At 44.8% G+C, this 18,315-nt stretch overlaps 2 protein-coding genes across 2 annotated transcripts in view; one reads left to right on the top strand and one right to left on the bottom strand.

Moving 5' to 3' along the window:
• Positions 1-4,709: 4,709 nt before the first annotated feature.
• Positions 4,710-11,462, bottom strand: EBNA1BP2 (EBNA1 binding protein 2). The gene is made up of 9 exons (XM_052637619.1): positions 11,238-11,462; positions 11,071-11,154; positions 10,698-10,867; positions 9,976-10,099; positions 8,310-8,399; positions 7,257-7,332; positions 6,937-7,030; positions 5,014-5,176; positions 4,710-4,876 (listed from the first exon to the last, which is right to left on the bottom strand). Exons 1-9 carry the CDS (start codon positions 11,301-11,303, stop codon positions 4,826-4,828), a joined length of 918 nt encoding a protein of 305 aa, XP_052493579.1. The 5' UTR covers positions 11,304-11,462; the 3' UTR covers positions 4,710-4,825.
• A 407-nt stretch (positions 11,463-11,869) lies between these two features.
• Positions 11,870-18,315, top strand: part of CFAP57 (cilia and flagella associated protein 57) — a 67,591-nt gene continuing 61,145 nt past the window's right edge. Inside the window, exons 1-2 of the mRNA XM_052637683.1 lie at positions 11,870-12,026; positions 16,233-16,549. Of these exons, the coding sequence (XP_052493643.1) occupies positions 11,870-12,026; positions 16,233-16,549 (474 nt within the window). The remainder of the gene's footprint in view (positions 12,027-16,232; positions 16,550-18,315) is intronic.

Genomic DNA, 18,315 nt, shown 5'->3' with positions numbered 1-18,315 from the left:
GCCAGATCAGTTATTAGTGACTACGTGGAGATCTAGAAGTGTGCAGTATCTCATGACTTTTATAGTGCGTCTGCTGTAAGGAATCCGTGGTCAATGACCAGGCGGTGACTTGTGATATCATAGAAAGAGATTTGATCTTTGTCATGGTTCCTGACACAGAACTCCTAAATCCTTTGTAATTTAAGTGACAGAGGCGGTAGGAGGGTCTTTTGTTCTAATGAGGCGAGTCTTGGCAGCTTCTTGATAGTTTCAGGATGGGGGCTGCTCCCCAGGAAGACTAAACCTTGCTTAGAAACTTAAAACTCCCAGCCCCACCACCCAAAATCTGGGGAGGGAGGAGGAGCTCAAGATTGAACTAATCACTGATGGCCCATGATTTCATCAATAATGCCCACAAAGTGAGATTTCCATAAAGCCCCTAGACTGCAGGGTTTAGGGAGCTCCCAGGTTCAGTTCTGTTCAGTCGCACAGTCGTGTCCAACTCTTTGCGACCCCATGAACCGCAGCACAGGCCTCCCTGTCCATCACCAACTCCTGGAGTTTACTCAAATTCATGTCCATCGAGTCAGTGATGCCATCCAGCCATCTCATCCTCTGTCATCCCCTTCTCCTCCTGCCCCCAATTCCTCCCAGCATCAGGGTCTTTTCAAATGAGTCAGCTCTTCGCATGAGGTGGCCAAAGTATTGGAGTTTCAGCTTTAGCATCAGTCCTTCCAATGAACACCCAGGACTGATCTCCTTTAGAATGGACGGGTTGGATCTCCTTGCAGTCCAAGGGACTCTCAAGAGTCTTCTCCAACACCACAGTTCAAAAGCATCAATTCTTCGTCACTCAGCTTTCTTCACAGCCCAACTCTCACATCCATACATGACCACTGGAAAAACCATAGCCTTGACTAGATGGATCTTTGTTGGCAAAGTAACGCCTCTGCTTTTTAATATGCTATCTACGTTGGTCATGAGGTTTAGAGAGCTTCCAGGTAGGTACACATTAAGGCACTGGTGGGGGGAAGGGGCAGAAATTTAACTATCAGGACTTGTGGCTTGAGTGTGCCTGGCACTTGGATGCACCTGGTCTTCCTTCAAGGTAGCGTAGATTGTTGCTCAGTTCCATTCAGTCACTCAGTCGTGTCCGATTCTTCGTGACCCCATGGACTGCAGCACACCAGGCTTTCCTGTTCATCACAAATTCCCAGAGCTTGCTCAAACTCATGTCCATCGAGTTGCTGATGCCATCCAACCATTTCATCCTCTGTTGCCCCCTTCTCCCGCCTTCAATCTTTCCCAGCATCAGGGTCTTTTCTGATGAGTCAGCTCTTTGCATCAGGTGGCCAAAAGATTGGAGCTTCAGCTTCAGCATCAGCCCTTCCAATGAATATTCAGGACTGATTTCCTTTAGGATTGACTGGTTTGATCTCCTTGCAGTCAAGGGACTCTCAGGAGTCTTCTCCAGTGCCACAGTTCAAAAGAATCAATTCTTCGATGCTCAGCTTTCTTTGTAGTCCAACTCTCACATCATACATGACTACTGAAAAACCATAGCTTTAACTAGATGGGCCTTTGTCGGCAAAGCAGTCTCTCTGCTTTTTAATATGCTGTCTAGGTTGGTCATAGCTTTTCTTCCAAGAAGCAAGTGTCTTTTAATTTCATGGCTGCAGTCACCATCTGCAGTGATTCTGGAGCCCGAGAAAATAAAGTCTGTCACTGTTTCCATTGTTTCCCCTTCTATTTGCCATGATCATCTTTTTCTGAATGTTGAGTTTTAAGCCAACTTTTTCACTCTCCTCTTTCACTTCCATTAAGAGGCTCTTAGTTCCTCTTCACTTTCTGCCATAAAGGTGGTATCATCTGCATATCTGAGGTTATTGATATTTCTCCCAGCTATCTTGATCCCAGCTTGTGCTTCATACAACCGAGCATTTCACATGATGTGCTCTGCATGTAAATTAAATAAGCAGGGTGACAATATACAGCCTTGATGTACTCTTTTCCCTATTTGGAACCAGTCTTTTGTTTCATGTTTGGTTCTAACTGTTGCTTCTTGACCTGCATACAGATTTCTCAGGAGGCAGGTAAGGTGGTCTGGATTTCCCATCTCTTAAAGAATTTTTCACAGCTTGTTGTGATCTACACAGTCAGAGGCTTTGGCATAATCAATAAAGATGTTTTTATGGAATTCTCTTGTTTTTTTGACGATCCAACGGATGCTGGCAATTTGATCTCTGGTTCCTCTGCCTTTTCTAAATCCAGCTTGAACATCTGGAAGTTCATGGTTCACGTACTATTAAAGCCTGGCTTGGAGAATTTTGAGCATTTTCTTGCTAGCATCTGAAATAAGTGCAAGTTTGAACATTCTTTGGCATTGCCCTTCTTTGGGATTGCAATGAAAACTGACCTTTCCAGTTCTGTGGCCACTGCTGAGTTTTCCAAATTTGCTGGCATATTGAGTGCAGCACTTTCACAGCAATTTCACAGGTTTGAAATAGCTCAACTGGAATTCCATCACCTCCACTAGCTTTGTTCTTAGTGATGCTTCATAAGGCCCACTTGACTAAGGCATTCCAGGATGTCTGGCTCTAGGTGAGTGATCACAGCATCATGGTTATCTGCGTCATGAAGATCTTTTTTGTACAGTTCTTCTGTGTATTTTTCCCACCTCGTCTTAGTATCTTCTGCTTCTGTTAGGTCCATCCATTTCTGTCCTTTATTGCATTTCATGCAAAGATGGGCACAATAAAGGACAGATTGTTGCTAGATCACTGGATTTTCTTGAGTGGTCATTAACTTACAAATCTCCCAAACTCCTTTAAAATTACTTATTTTTAATCCTCTAGTGGGACTTGTAAACTATCCTACTCTATCCCTATCAGATTCGCTTTCAACATTGTATCATTTGTACTTTCAACGTCACAAAATACCTCCAAGAGTCCCTTTAGTGTGAAGTTTTCTGCCAGGGTGACTTCCTCTGGGACACCGTCCTCTCCGTTTCCCTCATTCTGTTTCAGTTCACATTCACTAGCTCTCTCGCCCCATCTCTTCTTAGTCCTGGAACAGCAGCCATGTCTCCATTCCCTGGCAACATATTCCTCCCATAACTCCATTTGCGTCCTATTCAATTTTACTTCCAACTTTGTCACTTTCCATTTCTTTGGTCAATTCCCTCTTCCAGTTACTTACTTTTATGAAATGCCATGTGGGTTTATTGCTGAAGAGGAGGAGGCAACACAACTGCTCTCTTGGCCACCTGTGCGTGCACTGAGTAACACGTGCAGTGACCCATCACCCACAGACTTTGACAGAAGCAATTTGGGGTCACTAACCATTGTGTATCTTTTAGGCAGTGGTTTCATGGACTGAAGAGCCAGCAGCAAAATCTCTACTTTCCACAGTTACTCGGTTAACAATATTGTGGTAACTGAAAGGTAAACAGTGTTGTCCAGGAACTGCTATTGATACGGCACCCTGACAGCTGAAGTCCACACATATTGGTACAAAGCAAGAACAGCCTGGTCTTGGTCATGGCAACTACTAGCATCCTACCCATCCTTCCATGCATGGAATTACATTTTAAAGCAATGTGAGAGCTAATACTGAATGTAGCCTAATTATACTTTAAGAGTTGGAATGATAAAGTGATATAAATAAGCTCTATAAAGTATATCTCTGAAATTAAAGTGATTCCATTTGCTATAAAAAGAAAAAAAAGGAAAGAAGGTACATCATCCAAACCCTACAGAAGTATTCAAATCAGTAATTTACTTTTGTCCCTACTAGTGTAAACTCTGTCAATCTTAAAACTCTCCTATGTTCCACTCATAATTCAAAGTTTCTTACGCTAAGGCTCCTAACTGGAATTACTATTCATTACCCTATTCACTACTATTGTACAAATTGTCAAAACAGGCTGAGGTAAAACATTGTGGTCTTCTGAGAATATGACCTATGTGCTTAGACTTTTGTTCACTGAAATTAGTTTACAAAAACTAAACTCATTCTTTCTGTTCTAGGAACAGTATCATAGGAAACCAGAGAGATCTTTTAGGTACCAATGATGCTACAAGAAGACCATGCAAAAATGAGTTTTCTGCTTAAGCATCTAGAGTTCTCAGATATTTGTAGCCTCAAAATGTCTAAACTGGAATGGGAGCGGGGGCGGGGGCGGGGGTGGGGTGTGGTGAGGGGTGGGAAGCTGTCTTCCCTTCCTACCTCTCAAGACAGAGAAAATCCCAACATGAACCATGGCCTGCTCACAACGTTCAACCTGCACACAGCTCCAAGCCAGCACTGGAGTACTTCAAATAACCACACACCACATGGCTCAGCAGACATTATGGAGAACCACCCCACCCAGCAAAATAATCCCACGAGGGTATGTACTCTTCATTATACAGCAGGCAGTGTGCTAAGCATTTTGCACATATTAACTCACTGCTGACAGGAACCCTCTTTGGTAGATTCTATTATCATGTCTATATAGAGATGACAGAGCACAGAAAAATCAACTTGCCCAGGGTCAAACAGCAAGCACACAGCAGAGCCAGGTGTCAAACCCGGCAGTCTGGCCTCAGAGTCCATGCTTTTAACCTCCACAGGGCTTGTTTATTTATTATCATTAAATGGCAATATTATTTAATATGTAAAAGTAACCTCTAAATCTTTTAGTCCTGGGTTTTTAACCGAGAATATATATTTCTCTGAAAATTTTTCTTTAGTTTATTGAAAGAATTTTTATAAAAAGAAGCTAACAGAAGGGATCCAATTGCCTTGTGAAATCCCAAGTCCCTATCTCTTTTTCTTGGTGGTTGTATACAAAGATGCGGCTTGTTCAGTGTCTTCTGCTCTTCATTTTCTCTCTTGTCCGTTTTCCAGGTCTTTTCTGCAGAAAAGGAAATACCACGTGTGTTCACACAGCAGTTGGCCTTCTGCCCCAGGGTCTGGACACAAGGAAAGAAAGGGAGGGGGAAGGGAGGGGCGGGAGTGGAGGCTGCTCCAGCCCCCTCACTCCATACTCACATTTGGTCCTTTCTTTCCAGGCCTCTTGAGGCCCCTGCCATGAGCTGTCTTGGCCCGGAAGCTGGATACATCATCATAGCTCTCACGAGTGTTCCACTTGGAGCCTTTCTTCTTCCCCCCATAACCAAACTTCTCATTTTTATAGCGTCTCTTGGCATTAGGCCTGGAAAAAGAGCAGTCTTATAGGTTACCCTCAACACTGCAAATCCTGACAAATGTTACAATCCAACCATACCCTCAGTTTCCTCTCTGTAAACGAAGCCTGTAGATACTACTGTACCCAAAATCTCATCCTTGACCCAGTATTTCTACTCTATAAACTCCCCAGACAAGATCATCTACCTACAGCCTTAACCACCAAAGCAGGAAAACAAGGCAAGAATCAGGGAAAGATCTATCATGTGGCTCATCATTTATCTTCAGAGCCCATGGACTGTAGCCCACCAGGCTCCTCTGTCCATGGAATTTTCCAGGCAAGAATACTGGAGTGGGTTGCCATTCCCTTCTCCAAGGGATCTTCCACACTCCAAGGGATCAAACCGAGGTCTTCTGCATTTCAGGCAGACTCTTTACCATTTGAGCAACCTGGGAAGCCCCATTTTTAAACCAAATCTTATTAAATCACCCTCAGTTGTTCCTAGTCCTCCCAAGGATATTAAACGCAGTTAATGTTCAAGTGTAATACATGTTAAAACTGATCATCCCACAGGAATCTCAATTCACCATATCCGAAGTCATAGTCACCTCCCTCCTAGACTGGTTTCACCTCCTGTATCTACAGCCTAACTTGAGGTTGGTGGTTCTACCATATACTCAGCTGCCCACACTATAACCTAGAGTGCATTATAATTCCTTCTTTCATTCTCTGCACCCAGTTCAATTACTGAGTCCTGCTAATTTGACCTCTTGAGTATTTCTTCAACCAATTTTCTCTTCTCTACCCCTATTACCACTTTCAGGTCATTATCCTTGTTCTCTGAACTTTTTATCAGTCCCCTGATCAATTTCCCTGCCTCCCTCACTTACACAAGTACCACTGTAATATTGAAAACATGAACATGACCTGCTCACCACTTTGAGTAAAGCCCATGAGCACCTCCTCAACTGCTGGAAATATCCCAGGCTCCTCACAACACTGCCCTGCAATCAGCCCAGGTCCTGCCAGCTACACCTCACCACTCCCTGCCTCACGGTAACCCCCATGACACCAAATGCTGGCTGTTTCTCACGCACAAACCTGCTGTTCTCGTATCTACACTTCTGCTCACTCATGTTCTTCCATCTTCCCCAAACCCATGTCTCTCCTGTTCTCCTGGTTAATTCCTACTCATCTTTCAGACTAAGCTCCGGTGAACCCTTCTCCAGGAAGCCATCCCCAGACTCTGACCCCTGGACCATGTCACATATTTCTAAAATGGATTTCCAGACTTCTCCCTCAATGCCTCTATCACAGCATGGACTATATTATACAGATATGATCATTCTCCTCAGGATGGGTGTCCAGGAATGCATAAAGGTGAACAAAAAGAACCAATAATAATATCCAACATTATCCCTTTTAATCTTTCTAATATAAGAGGTATTTACAATTTTTTTTTCATTTTCACAGATGAGGAAATTAACATTTAGGAAGGTGAAGTAACTTGCTCAAAACTACCCTAAGGAGAGACAGAACCCAGATCAGAACACTAGGTCTGCACACAACCCTCACACATGAGGAATCAACTTCTACTGTGTATTCACTGAAATCACCTCACTTGAACCTTCAAGAACTGATGTGGCTGAACGGGCCCATCACAGGGCCCATAGGTCTGGCCGCAGGCACAGCCACACTCCGTGCACTGAGGCCACACCAGGAACTGAGGCCACACCAGGAACTGTGGCCCTGCACGCACCGCCACCAAAACAGAATGTAGCACTCACCCCTTCTTCATTTGCTGGCCTTTGGCTCCTTCTTTCGTGCTCCGTGCAACAGGCTTCTGATCTCCCTCAAGGAAGTCCAGTTTATCAGAGAAACCTGGGAGTGAAGTACTTTGATCAGCACCACAGTGTTTTAAAAAAAAGATTCAACTTCAAAAGAAGGATGTTACTTATGGAATTGGTATTAAGAGGCACATCTTGCTCCCCACACCATTCCCAAATGTGAGGTCCAACAATTCCAAATCAATCCAGCCTTCAGATGTGTTTGATAGAATCAGCAGGCACCCCGGCTCCCCTGCAGCCTTATGAGAGAAGACACTCACCTTTCTGATATTTCTTAATGGCACTCATCATGTGTGATTTCTCCTTCTGCCGCTTCTGAAGAACCTCTGTTTGCACCTGGATGTGGACACAGGACTGTTACACCCACTCCAAACCAGGACTCCAAATGTCTACAGTCTCTCAGTGACCAGGCTGTGACCACCACTGAGCACTGACTGTGTGCCACAACCACGTTAAGGCTCTAAGTAGAGTCTCAACTTCTCATCCCAACAACCCGGTGAAGCAGAAATTGTTATGACCCCAAAACGAACCACAGAGAGACACTATAATTTGCCTAAGGCACACAGCAAGTGTGGAGCTGAGATTCACACCCAGGCAGTCTGCATTCTTACCCATGACACAACCTGCTACAAAACTGCACAAATCATGTTTACATCAACATCCAATTCTCACCCTAATTATATCTGGGCAGACTAAATACCTAAACCACTGTTGCTAGGCATGAAAATATCAACAGAGAAAACAATCTCCCCAAAAAACAAACCAAAAAAAACTTTAAGGATAAAAAGAGATGCTTAAACTCTAAGGCAGGATTTATCCATCCCAACACTATGACAGTTTGGACAGGATCATTCTTTGTCAGGGGGAAGCATGGCCTGTCCTATGCATTGCAGGATGTTTAGAAGCCTCCCTGCTCTCCACCCACAAGCTGCCAACTGCACACTCCCCTCCAAGGTGCTGACCACCAAAAATGCCTCCAGACATTGCCCAATGTTCCCTGGTCAAACAAAACTATGCCCCATCAGACTGTGCTGGGAGGTCAGGTTTGGAAACCACTGATCTGGACCCAGCTCTTCACAGTACAAGTATGTAAAGTACAGCCCAGAGAAGTGCCTGACTCGCTTATAGTGACCATACTACTTCTGGTGACACAGAGGTGTCCAGGAGGGATTGTGTTTGTGGACACTAGCAACCCACGCTGCTATGAGATAGTAAACACACAATGGAACACACACCAGGCACAGAACCAACTCAGACCAGGCAATCTATGGACAAACACCCTTGGCCCCATCCCTGTCTGTTGTCCTTCCCACCTTCTTTCCATATTTCCTAAGTGCTCGCAGCTGCTTAGCCTTTTCCGACTTCTCCATGGCGGCCTGTTTAGCCTGCAGTTTCTGTCGAATCTAAAACACAAAATGTTGTCAGCTTATGTTAATTGAAAATGGCACGGAAGCTGCTTAGGGTGCATGCAGCAGGGAGCAGACACACTGTGGAGTTCAAAGGAACCTTGTGAATCATCTACTCCAAGCCCTGTGTTTCACACACAAGGACAAAAAGGCCCAAAGGCTAACACCTTTATTCAAGACACCAAAAGTCTCAGCCTTGGAACCACAACATCAAGGTGACCTTCTTATTCCCAGTGTGCTGTTTGCTCTGTTAAACAAAACAGCTTGCTTGCCTCTGAATCAGGAGAAAAGACTAAGTTCTCTCCATCCATACCGTATGCAGACTGTGGTGAAACCAGTATGCAGCTTTAGCCTCCTTCTCCAGTATACCATCTGCACTATAAAAACTCAAAAAGATATCAGGTACCTAGCCGTTTGCATTAAACATATACATTTTAGTTAAAGAATGAACAGTTATGAATTTGAATGTGCAGAAATGGGTCTGGGTTCGTCTCTAGATTAGCTTCCTTGAGTACCACTGAGACAAGAAAATCCAGCTTGAGACCCAAGGGAACTATTTAGATATATCTTGGATTAGACATTGGTAATTCTCTGCCTCTCAAAGTTGAATAAGGACCAAATTCTACCTAACTGTTCAGTTCAGTTCAGTTCAGTTCAGTTCAATCACTCAGTTGTGTCCAACTCTTTGTGACCCCATGAACTGCAGCACACCAGGCCTCCCTGTCCATCGCCAACTCCCAGAGTTTACTCAAACTCATATCCACTGAGTCGGTGATGCCATCCAACCATCTCATCCTCTGTCGTCCCCTTCTCCTCCTGCCGTCAATCTTTCCCAGCATCAGGGTCTTTTCCAATGAGTCAGCTCTTCACATCAGGTGACCAAAGGATTGGAGTTTCAGCTTCAGCATCAGTCCTTCCAATGAATATTCAGGACTGATTTCCTTTAGGACGGACTGGTTGGATCTTCCTGCAGTCCGAGGGACTCTCAAGAGTCTTCTCCAACACCACAGTTCAAAAGCATCAATTCATCAGCACTCCGCTTTCTTTGTAGTCCAACTCTCACATCCATCCATGACTACTGGAAAAACCATAGCCTTAACTAGCCTTAACTTAACTTACCTAACTGTAAATTATGCCAAATCTGAGCCATATATTAATCCTTCATTCTAGAGCAGAGAAAAACTGAGGCTCAGAGAAAGGTAACTGTCTACAAGTTATAATGCTGCCCCGGCAACGGCAGGAAAGAACTGTTGTCTCTTCCAAACACCATGCCATGACCATGCCAGCTAGGAGATGCATAAAGATCATCTTTATCTTAGGGACCACACTTGTTACATTATCTTCCTCCCTTAACTGTTTTTATTAGGAAAAAGTCAACCTTACATTTGTCCAACTGGTGTTGATTAGCATGAATCTGACATAGGTAACTGAGATAATAATTTTCCTCTGACAACTGGCTCCCTATTAATGTGGTTATGCCTTTGTTTGTTTGAACATTAAGGGAGACAAGCCAGCTGTATAGACTTAAGTACAAAGCTTCAGTCTTCCAGAGAAAACCTTTTCCATTTCTTACCTTCTGCATCTGCTGATCAGACTTGGCCATCTCTGCAAAATAATCCGTAGGCCGCTTGGTAGGCACTTTGAGCTGATGGAGGCGGGGCAATACTGCAAGCACCGCTGCCTGGGCTTGACGGTAGCTGCAGATGTAGGACAAAGTGTGAAATAAGCTAAGGCAGAGAGGTCTTACATCCTTCTGACTGCCTCTCATAAGGTATCCAAGGTCGGAAGAGCCCGCAACACCTGACCTCCACCAGCAAGAACACACACACAAACAAAAATGGTAATAAAACCTCATTAACTCAGGAGAAATTTAGATGTACACTCTTTTAAAAGGGGTGGGGAGTATTGCTTAAAATGAATTAGTAGTTTAACAGAATGACCACTTTAGAAGTGCTCACTAACTTACAAATGCCAATTACACATTCTTATTTAGTCACTAAAAAAAAAGTCTATATAAGGATCCCACATAAGCAACGTTTTGTTCTCATAATCAACTGCACAAAAAAATTTAAAACTTAGTATTTGAAAATAAACTGGACTTTAAATTGTGACTGCTGGACCACGGGGCCTTTCTCTCAACCACGGAGCATCTCCTGCTCCTTAGTCCAAAGAAGCTTTCCTCCCTACTCCCAGGCTTAGGACACCTCGAAGGAACACATGCTCACGGATTCCACCCTCTCCCCACTCTCTAGCACAGGGACCCACAACCTTTCCCACACTTGAAAGCATACATACAAGCTCATCTCACGCTTAAAGTCATCTTCTGGATCAACAGCTTTCGGATCCTGGTTCTGAGATGTCGACTGAGATCCACCGATTTCTGGTACCGGACCCAGAGTCACATCAAGCCTTTCAACCCATTCCAGATCCCGCTTGAATTCAGCCAAACACTGCTTCAGGCCATTCTAGGAAATTCAGACACCAAGCTCACAAAAAGGTAACAGGCCAACAAATGAAGTGCCAACCTCCAAGACCCCGACAGGTAGTTGACACTCTTGGCAATGCGCAGGTTGTGTCTTTCCTAGAACTAGAACGCAGTCTCTGGAGCACAACAGTGCCTCGCGCGCATCCCAAGTCTAGCATCCTCCGACCGGGCGCCCGAACTCACCACGTCGTTTACGGCCTTCTTCGGCCCCTCTAGCACCACGTTGAGGCCTGGCTTCAGAAGCCCTCGGGAAAACGCCTCCTGCAACTACACGGCACGTTCTCCGGTGAGAACGAGAGAGTGAGGAACCCTCTTCCTCGCGCAGCCGCGCGAGCTCGGATGATACCTACCTCTCTGTCTGTGACAAGAGAGTCATCAGAATCGGAGTCCGAACCTGAGAGCGGGGGGGTGTCCATCTCACCGCGCGCGAGTCCACACCTACCGGAGGACGCGGAGTAGCCTGAGCCCCCCGCGCCTGGAAAAGGGCGCCCCTCGCCGCTGCCGCTTTGCAGCCCCCTGCCCTCCTGCAGCGGACCCACGTGCACTCGAACCACACGGGACCAAACAGCGGCTCCTGCGCTCTCTGAGCAAAAGACTTCCGCTTCCGGGTGCTGACATACTTCCGGCTTGCCGTTGCTATAGGAACCGCTCCGGCGTCGGTGAGTGCGGGGTTGCTTCGGATTCGTAGGGGTAGTACACTGGACACACGCGTGGTCTGGTTATCCAGAGAGCAGAAGCTTACAGCTGGGAGAGATCCCTGGGGGTTGTCCAGAGGAGCAGGAAGCCGCGAGGGCGAAAGGAACGAGCAGACGCGGGAGCCGGGTCTGGGGCACCCGCGGAGATTGCTAAGGGGAGGGGGCGGAGGAGCAGTTCGGAGGCGGAGCCACGGGCTTGTCGCGGGGCGGGTGAGGCCGGGTGGGCGCGGTTTCGCGCGTGTCGGTGCTCACTAGCTGCGTTGCATCTTTAGCGGAACTACCCGACCATGTCCACTGTGGTAGCTCAGTCGCTGCATGTTTTCGGTCTTCGATCCCACGTGTCCAACAATGTCTTCTTCTTCGATGAACAGATCATTATATTTCCTTCAGGAAATCACTGTGTGAAGTACAATGTGGATCAGAAATGGCAAAAATTCATTCCAGGTAAAACTGTTTCCAATCTGACACCTAGGTAACCGTGTGAACCAAATGTAACACCATAATCCCAATAGGACGATTGAAAGAAAACTTTTTTTGGACAACTTGAATATACATATAGTTTTATAGATGTAAAAGAAATACATGTCTACTTGCCTTATTTTAATGTATAGATTAATGAGTCATCCATAAAGTCACATGTAAAATCCTGTTAATTTAAAGGTACTTATTTTCACTGTGACCTAATGGAAAAAAATTCTTTTGAAGAGTTTCATGCATCTTCATTATCACTCTCCTTGCCATCACCAGGGCTGCTTTTTGACTTCTCTAACCGTTTTCTAGAGTACACCACTTTCATTACAGACCTTTTGAATCCATTTGTGATGAAAACACTAGAGATTTTACCCCAGGTCAGAAATAACCATTTGTATACTGTAACGTTTGGGTTTGTTCACATTGGTCCTGCTAATGATATACATGATTTCCATACCTTCGCCACTCTTTTCCACTGTTTTCTGCACTCGATCTCTTTTATTGTGACATGCATACAAAAGACTGTATACTACATATGTGTAGTATTTAAAGAACTATAGTAAAATGAAGCTTTGAAAATCTACCAAAAGGAGAGCAAATAGTACATTACCAGTTCCAGTGCTTCTCCCTGACTTCATTCATCTCCCATGTGCCCACTCTCACTCCATCCTGGAATTTGTAATTATTCCCTGATTTCTCTGTATAGTTTTACCACATATTTATCTGTCTGGCCTTATGTAAGATATTGTTTTTGTTTGTGCTACTTTCAACTTCGTACAAATGTAATGGTAGTGTATGTATTCTGTGACTTGCTTCTCTTGTTTAACAACATACTGTGAGCTTCATGCCTTTTGTACATGCTAACTGAGTTCTTTTTATTACTATGCAGTATTCCCTCATATGACTCTAATGTCTCAAGTATATTTATCCATTCTAGTGTTGATGAATATTTCAGAACCAACATTTTTTTTTTTTTTTTTTTTTTTGCTTCTCTGGTGGCTCAGATGGTAAAGAATCCGCCTGCAATGAGGGTTCGATCACATGGGGTTCGACTTGTGTTTGACCCCTGGGTTGGGAAGATCCCCTGGAGAAAGGAGCAACTACCCAATCCAGTGTTCTGGCCTGGAGAACTCCATGGACAGAGGAGCCTGGCAGGCCACAGTCCATGGGGTTGCAAAGAGTCAGACACAACTGAGTGACTTTCACTTTCATTTGTTTTGCTATTTCAAACCATGCTGCTGTAAGCATTCTTGCATTCAAGTGGTCTCATCTACTAGTGCAGAGATTCTCCAGGGCACACACCAAAACAGTGGTGTGGCAGTACTAGTTCACACTGCTGTTACCCCACAACCTCACCACCCCTTGCTATTGTTCTACTTCTAATGCTTTGTGCATTTACCTACTACTAATGAGGATGAGTATCTTTTCACATGATTAAGGGGCTACTCCTGTTTAATCTTCTGTGCAATGTCTTGTTTAAATCTTTTATCCATTTTCTATGTTTTGGGGGGTAATTTTCTTACTGATTTGTGGTCCCTCTATATTTTCTGTATGCTAAGCCTCTGTCAGATGTATACATACTACAAATTTCTCCCAGTTTGGGGCTTGTGTTTTCTTCCTCCTTATGGTATCTTGATGGAGAGAAATTCTTGGTTTTAATGAAATCATATTTATCAACCTTACTCAAACTTATTAATATATTCTCCTATATTATCTCTTTGATACACTCCGCATTTACCTTTCATCTTTTCGGCTCTGGGTTAGGAGGGTGCTGAGTGTGTTAGGGGAATAGTGAAGAACCCAGCATGCCTGGAGCAGAGTGAATAGAGGAGGAGGAGTGAAAGCTGAAGCAGAGAAGTAAGCAGAGCGACATCACATGGGCTTTGAGATCAAGGGCTCCTACTCTGAGTAAAATGAGAAGCTGGAATGGAGGATTCTGAGCAGAGAGACATGATCTGACTTATGTTTCAAAAGGTTCCTTCTGGCTACTGTTCAGAGAATAGATTTAAGGAAGGGCAAGAGAGGAAATAGGAGACCAGCTGAAGGACCATTGATGTAATCCAGGTGGGAGAACATAGTGGCTTGGAGCAGGTAGCAGGTAACAGGGATGGTGGAAAGATATCAAAGCCTGGCTCTATTTTGAAAGTGGGGGTGACAGGTTTCCTCATCGACCTGATGTAGTTGGGAGAGAAAAGGAAGAAACAGGGTTTTGGCCTGAGCAACTGAAAGGATGGAGTTGCTGCTAATAGAGATAGGAAAGACTGCAGAAGGAGCAGGTTTTGTGTGGAATGTTAAGTGTTTGACATGGGAAGACTGAGATGCCTGCTAGATATGCAAATAGGATCTTAAGTGAGCACTTTGATATCAATTCTTACCTGGAGAGTTCCATGGACAGAAGAGCCTGGCAGGCTACAATCCATGGGGTAGCAAAGACTCAGACACGACTGAGCAACTAACACTTTTTCAGTTTCAATTGATGTCGATTGTGGATTCAAGAGAAAGAGGCCCTGGCTGGTGATAAAAATTTGAAGGTTGTTAGCATAGAGGTGAAATACAAAGTCCTTAGAATGAGGACTTCCCTGGTGGTCCAGTGGTTAATTCTGCACTTTCAATGCGGGGGACATGGGTTCAACCCCCAGTCAGGGAACTTAAGATCCTACACGCTTGCAGCATGGCCAAAAAATAATTTTTTAAAAACATCCTTAGAATGGATTAGATCACCCAGGGAGTAAATACATTTGTGAAAGAAAAGAAGGATAAAGATTGGGCTGTGGGGCCTTCCTACATTAAGTGCCAGGAAATGAGGAAGAACCTGGAAAAGAGTCTTTGGAGGAGTAGCCAAAAAGAGGAAATCCATATAGGAGGTAAACATATTTCAAGGAGAAGTCAGTCATCAACTAGGTTAAAACAACAGAAAAGTATTTACAAACTGCAGTCAGTCAGCACATGTTAAGCACACACTGGGGAGTCAGGCCCTAGTGATTAAAAGAATGAATAAGCCAGAAAGCCAGGGCCCATGGCCTCCAGGAGCTCTCAGCATTGTAGTGGGGGCAGGTATGTATTCAAATGAGCACTGGGACTATGTAAACGAGCAGGACACCTGCTAGACCAGGCACAGCCCTGGTACAGAAGCACAGAGGAGGGAAGTAACCTGTTGTCCATTGCCTTCTCCTGGCAGTCTTGTCTACACTCACACTTTCAACGCCCCACCATGACTTTTACCTCCGATCTGTATTTCAGTCCAAACTTCTCCCCTAGCTTTCATCATATCAAGCTGCCTGCTAAGACCTCTTTACCTGAAAGTTCCACAGTACGTATCTCACACACAATATATCCAGAATCAAATTTATCATTTCCTTTTTTCTCCCTCTTTCCTTGAGATTGTACTTTGCAAGGTATCCAAACACATAATAAAGATATGATTACAAAAATAAGCTAGCCCTAGTATAAATATCCCAGAAACCCAATAATACACAAATAAATGAATACAGTGGACAAAGGAATATATAAATGAATTTCAGTTCAGTTCAGTCGCTCAGTTGTGTCGACTCTTTGCAACCCCATGAACTGCAGCACACCAGGTCTCCCTGTCCATCACCAACTCCCGGAGTTTACGAAAACTCATGGCAACCCACTCCAGTATTCTTGCCTGGAAAACCCCATGGATGGAGAAGCCTGGGAGGCTACAATCCATAGGGTCGCAAAGAGTCGGACATGACTGAGCGAAAAGTGGAGGAAGAATATGGAGTGCTGGCTGTTTAGGGCATAAAGGCCTGTTATCTGACCCTGCTGCACCTTCCAGACCCATCTAGGTCATCCCTGGCTCACAGAGGATGCTCAGCCGTCGCCCACTGTGTGTAGTTCCCCCACCATCTACACCCTTTCTCACGTCCACACCTTTGCCCCTCCTGACCTGCCCACCCCCCATCCTGTTCTCACTTTGTCCTCTTTTAGGAATCCTTCCCTGACTTCTCCCACCACGGCCTCAGTGAGGGGCCCATCGTAGTTATTTTCAAAATAGCCAAGGCACAGCTGTACTGAAGGATACAGGGATCCACGGTTACCTGTTTCTGCACTTTTCTCCTGTTGCCTCGGCAGCACCCACCACGGTGCCTGGTTTGTGCTGAATCTCGGTGAATGCATGGTCGCCCCTCATCAGCCCCTCTCCTCTGTTTGCAGGCTCAGACAAGAGTCAGGGCATGTTGGCCTTGGCTATCAGTCCCAATCGGCGCTACCTCGCTGTCTCGGAGACGGTGCAAGATAAACCTGTCATCACCATTTATGAACTGTCAGCCATCCCCTGCCGGAAGCGCAAAATCCTTAATAGTTTTGACTTCCCAGTTCAGAAGTTTATTTGCATGGCTTTTTCTCCAGACTCCAAATACCTCTTGACTCAGACTTCACCTCCAGAATCAAACCTTGTCTATTGGCTGTGGGAAAAACAGAAAGTCATGGCCATTGTTAGAATCGACACTCAGAACAATGCTGTCTATCAGGTATTGCCCAGAATAACAAATATTATGCAAATTATTTAAAAATAGTACAAGCTGTCTCTCACTGAATGCTTTCTATGTGCCAGGAATAGTGCTGATTTCTTAAAATGCATTTGGAAATTTGCCAAACAACACTATATAAAGTATACATAATTATTGTCTCTGTTTTAAAGATGAAGGAACTGAGGCTCCAACAATTTAGCAGAACCAGGACTCCCTGACCCTAGGGTCTATGTTCTTTATTTTGGCTCAGAACTGCTTACTAGGCACAAGTCAGGTTCAGAGGCAATTTGATCAATTTGCTCTCTCTCCCCAGACCTGGCCTCTACTGGGAAGCATTTCTGGGCAGTGGGAAGACTTCAGGAAAGTGGTGTGAGGTCATAAATGTTTAGGAAGCTATCCATGAAATTGCAGTTATGTGAGGAGCAGAACTTTCTATTGTGCTCTGAGGGTAAAATGCAGAGGATGTGTCAGGAGGCTGGTTGGGTCCCAAGGAGGCTTTGCTTGGAGCAGTCAACCTGGTCTGAGATCTAGTGCTCAATTGTACAGGTCCACGCACAATTCTGTTCAGGTTCAGAGATACTGGCTAATCAGCTTCTTGGGCACAGACTCTGTTATTCTCACAAGAGGCTGGCGTGTGAACCAGCATGTCACAACCAGAACACACATCATCTATCCAGTGTGTTTCCTCCCTTGAGAAGTGAAATTGTTAATCAACAGGTTGCTTGGTGATTACAGAATCAGAGCAAAGACAAGTACAGCCTGAAGATTATTTCATCCAGGTCATAGTAAGGCATGCTGCTGCTGCTGCTAAGTCGCTTCAGTCGTGTCCGACTCTGTGCGACCCCATAGACAACAGCCCACCAGGCTCCGCCATCCCTGGGATTCTCCAGGCAAGAATACTGGAGTGGGTTGCCATTTCCTTCTCCAAGTAAGGCATGCTACAGCATCCTAGTCAGAGCAGGGAGCACCTTGTCTCAAACAGATTCAGGAAACATTCACTGGATGCCTGCTCTGAACCTGCCACCGGAGATACAGAGATGAAAAAGGCACAGCCCCTACAGGTGCTCACCATCCAGTGTGGGTGACAGATTGACTGTGACTGCAAATGGGGATGAAGGTAAAGGTAAAGGAGGCCTAGTCCCTGACATGTGGCTCCTTCTCCCTGGACAGGCCACAGAAACCTGCCTGACCCTCATTTGTCTGTTTTAGCTGAGCTTTCGTTCTGTTTTGCTAACACAGAGTATGGTGACTGTCAAGACCTGCTCATCCTGCTTTTTGGTCTTCATCAGATGACTTTTGAAGGTTTCCTAATTTGACTCATGGAGCCTATAAATATAATGGACATAGATCTGTCCTCTTATCAAATATGTCTTAAAATTATATGATTTAGTGATGTTTAAAGGAAGTTATGACCAACCTAGACAGCATATTCAAAAGCAGAGACATTACTTTGTCAACAAAGGTCTGTCTAGTCAAGCCTCTAGTCAAGGTTTTTCCAGTAGTCATGGATGGATGTGAGAGTTGGACTGTGAAGAAGGCTGAGTGCCAAAGAATTGATGCTTTTGAACTATGGTGTTGGAGAAGACTCTTGAGAGTCCCTTGGACTGCAAGGAGATCCAACCAGTCCATTCTAAAGGAGATCAGTCCTGGGTGTTCTTTGGAAGGACTGATGCTAAAGCTGAAACTCCAGTACTTTGGCCACCTCATGCGAAGAGTTGATTCATTGGAAAAGACTCTGATGCTGGGAGGGATTAGGGGCAGGAGGA

This window comes from Budorcas taxicolor, chromosome 3, assembly GCF_023091745.1.
Source record: "Budorcas taxicolor isolate Tak-1 chromosome 3, Takin1.1, whole genome shotgun sequence".
Taxonomy (NCBI): Eukaryota; Metazoa; Chordata; class Mammalia; order Artiodactyla; family Bovidae; genus Budorcas; species Budorcas taxicolor.
This window is presented reverse-complemented; position numbering and strand designations above follow the sequence as displayed.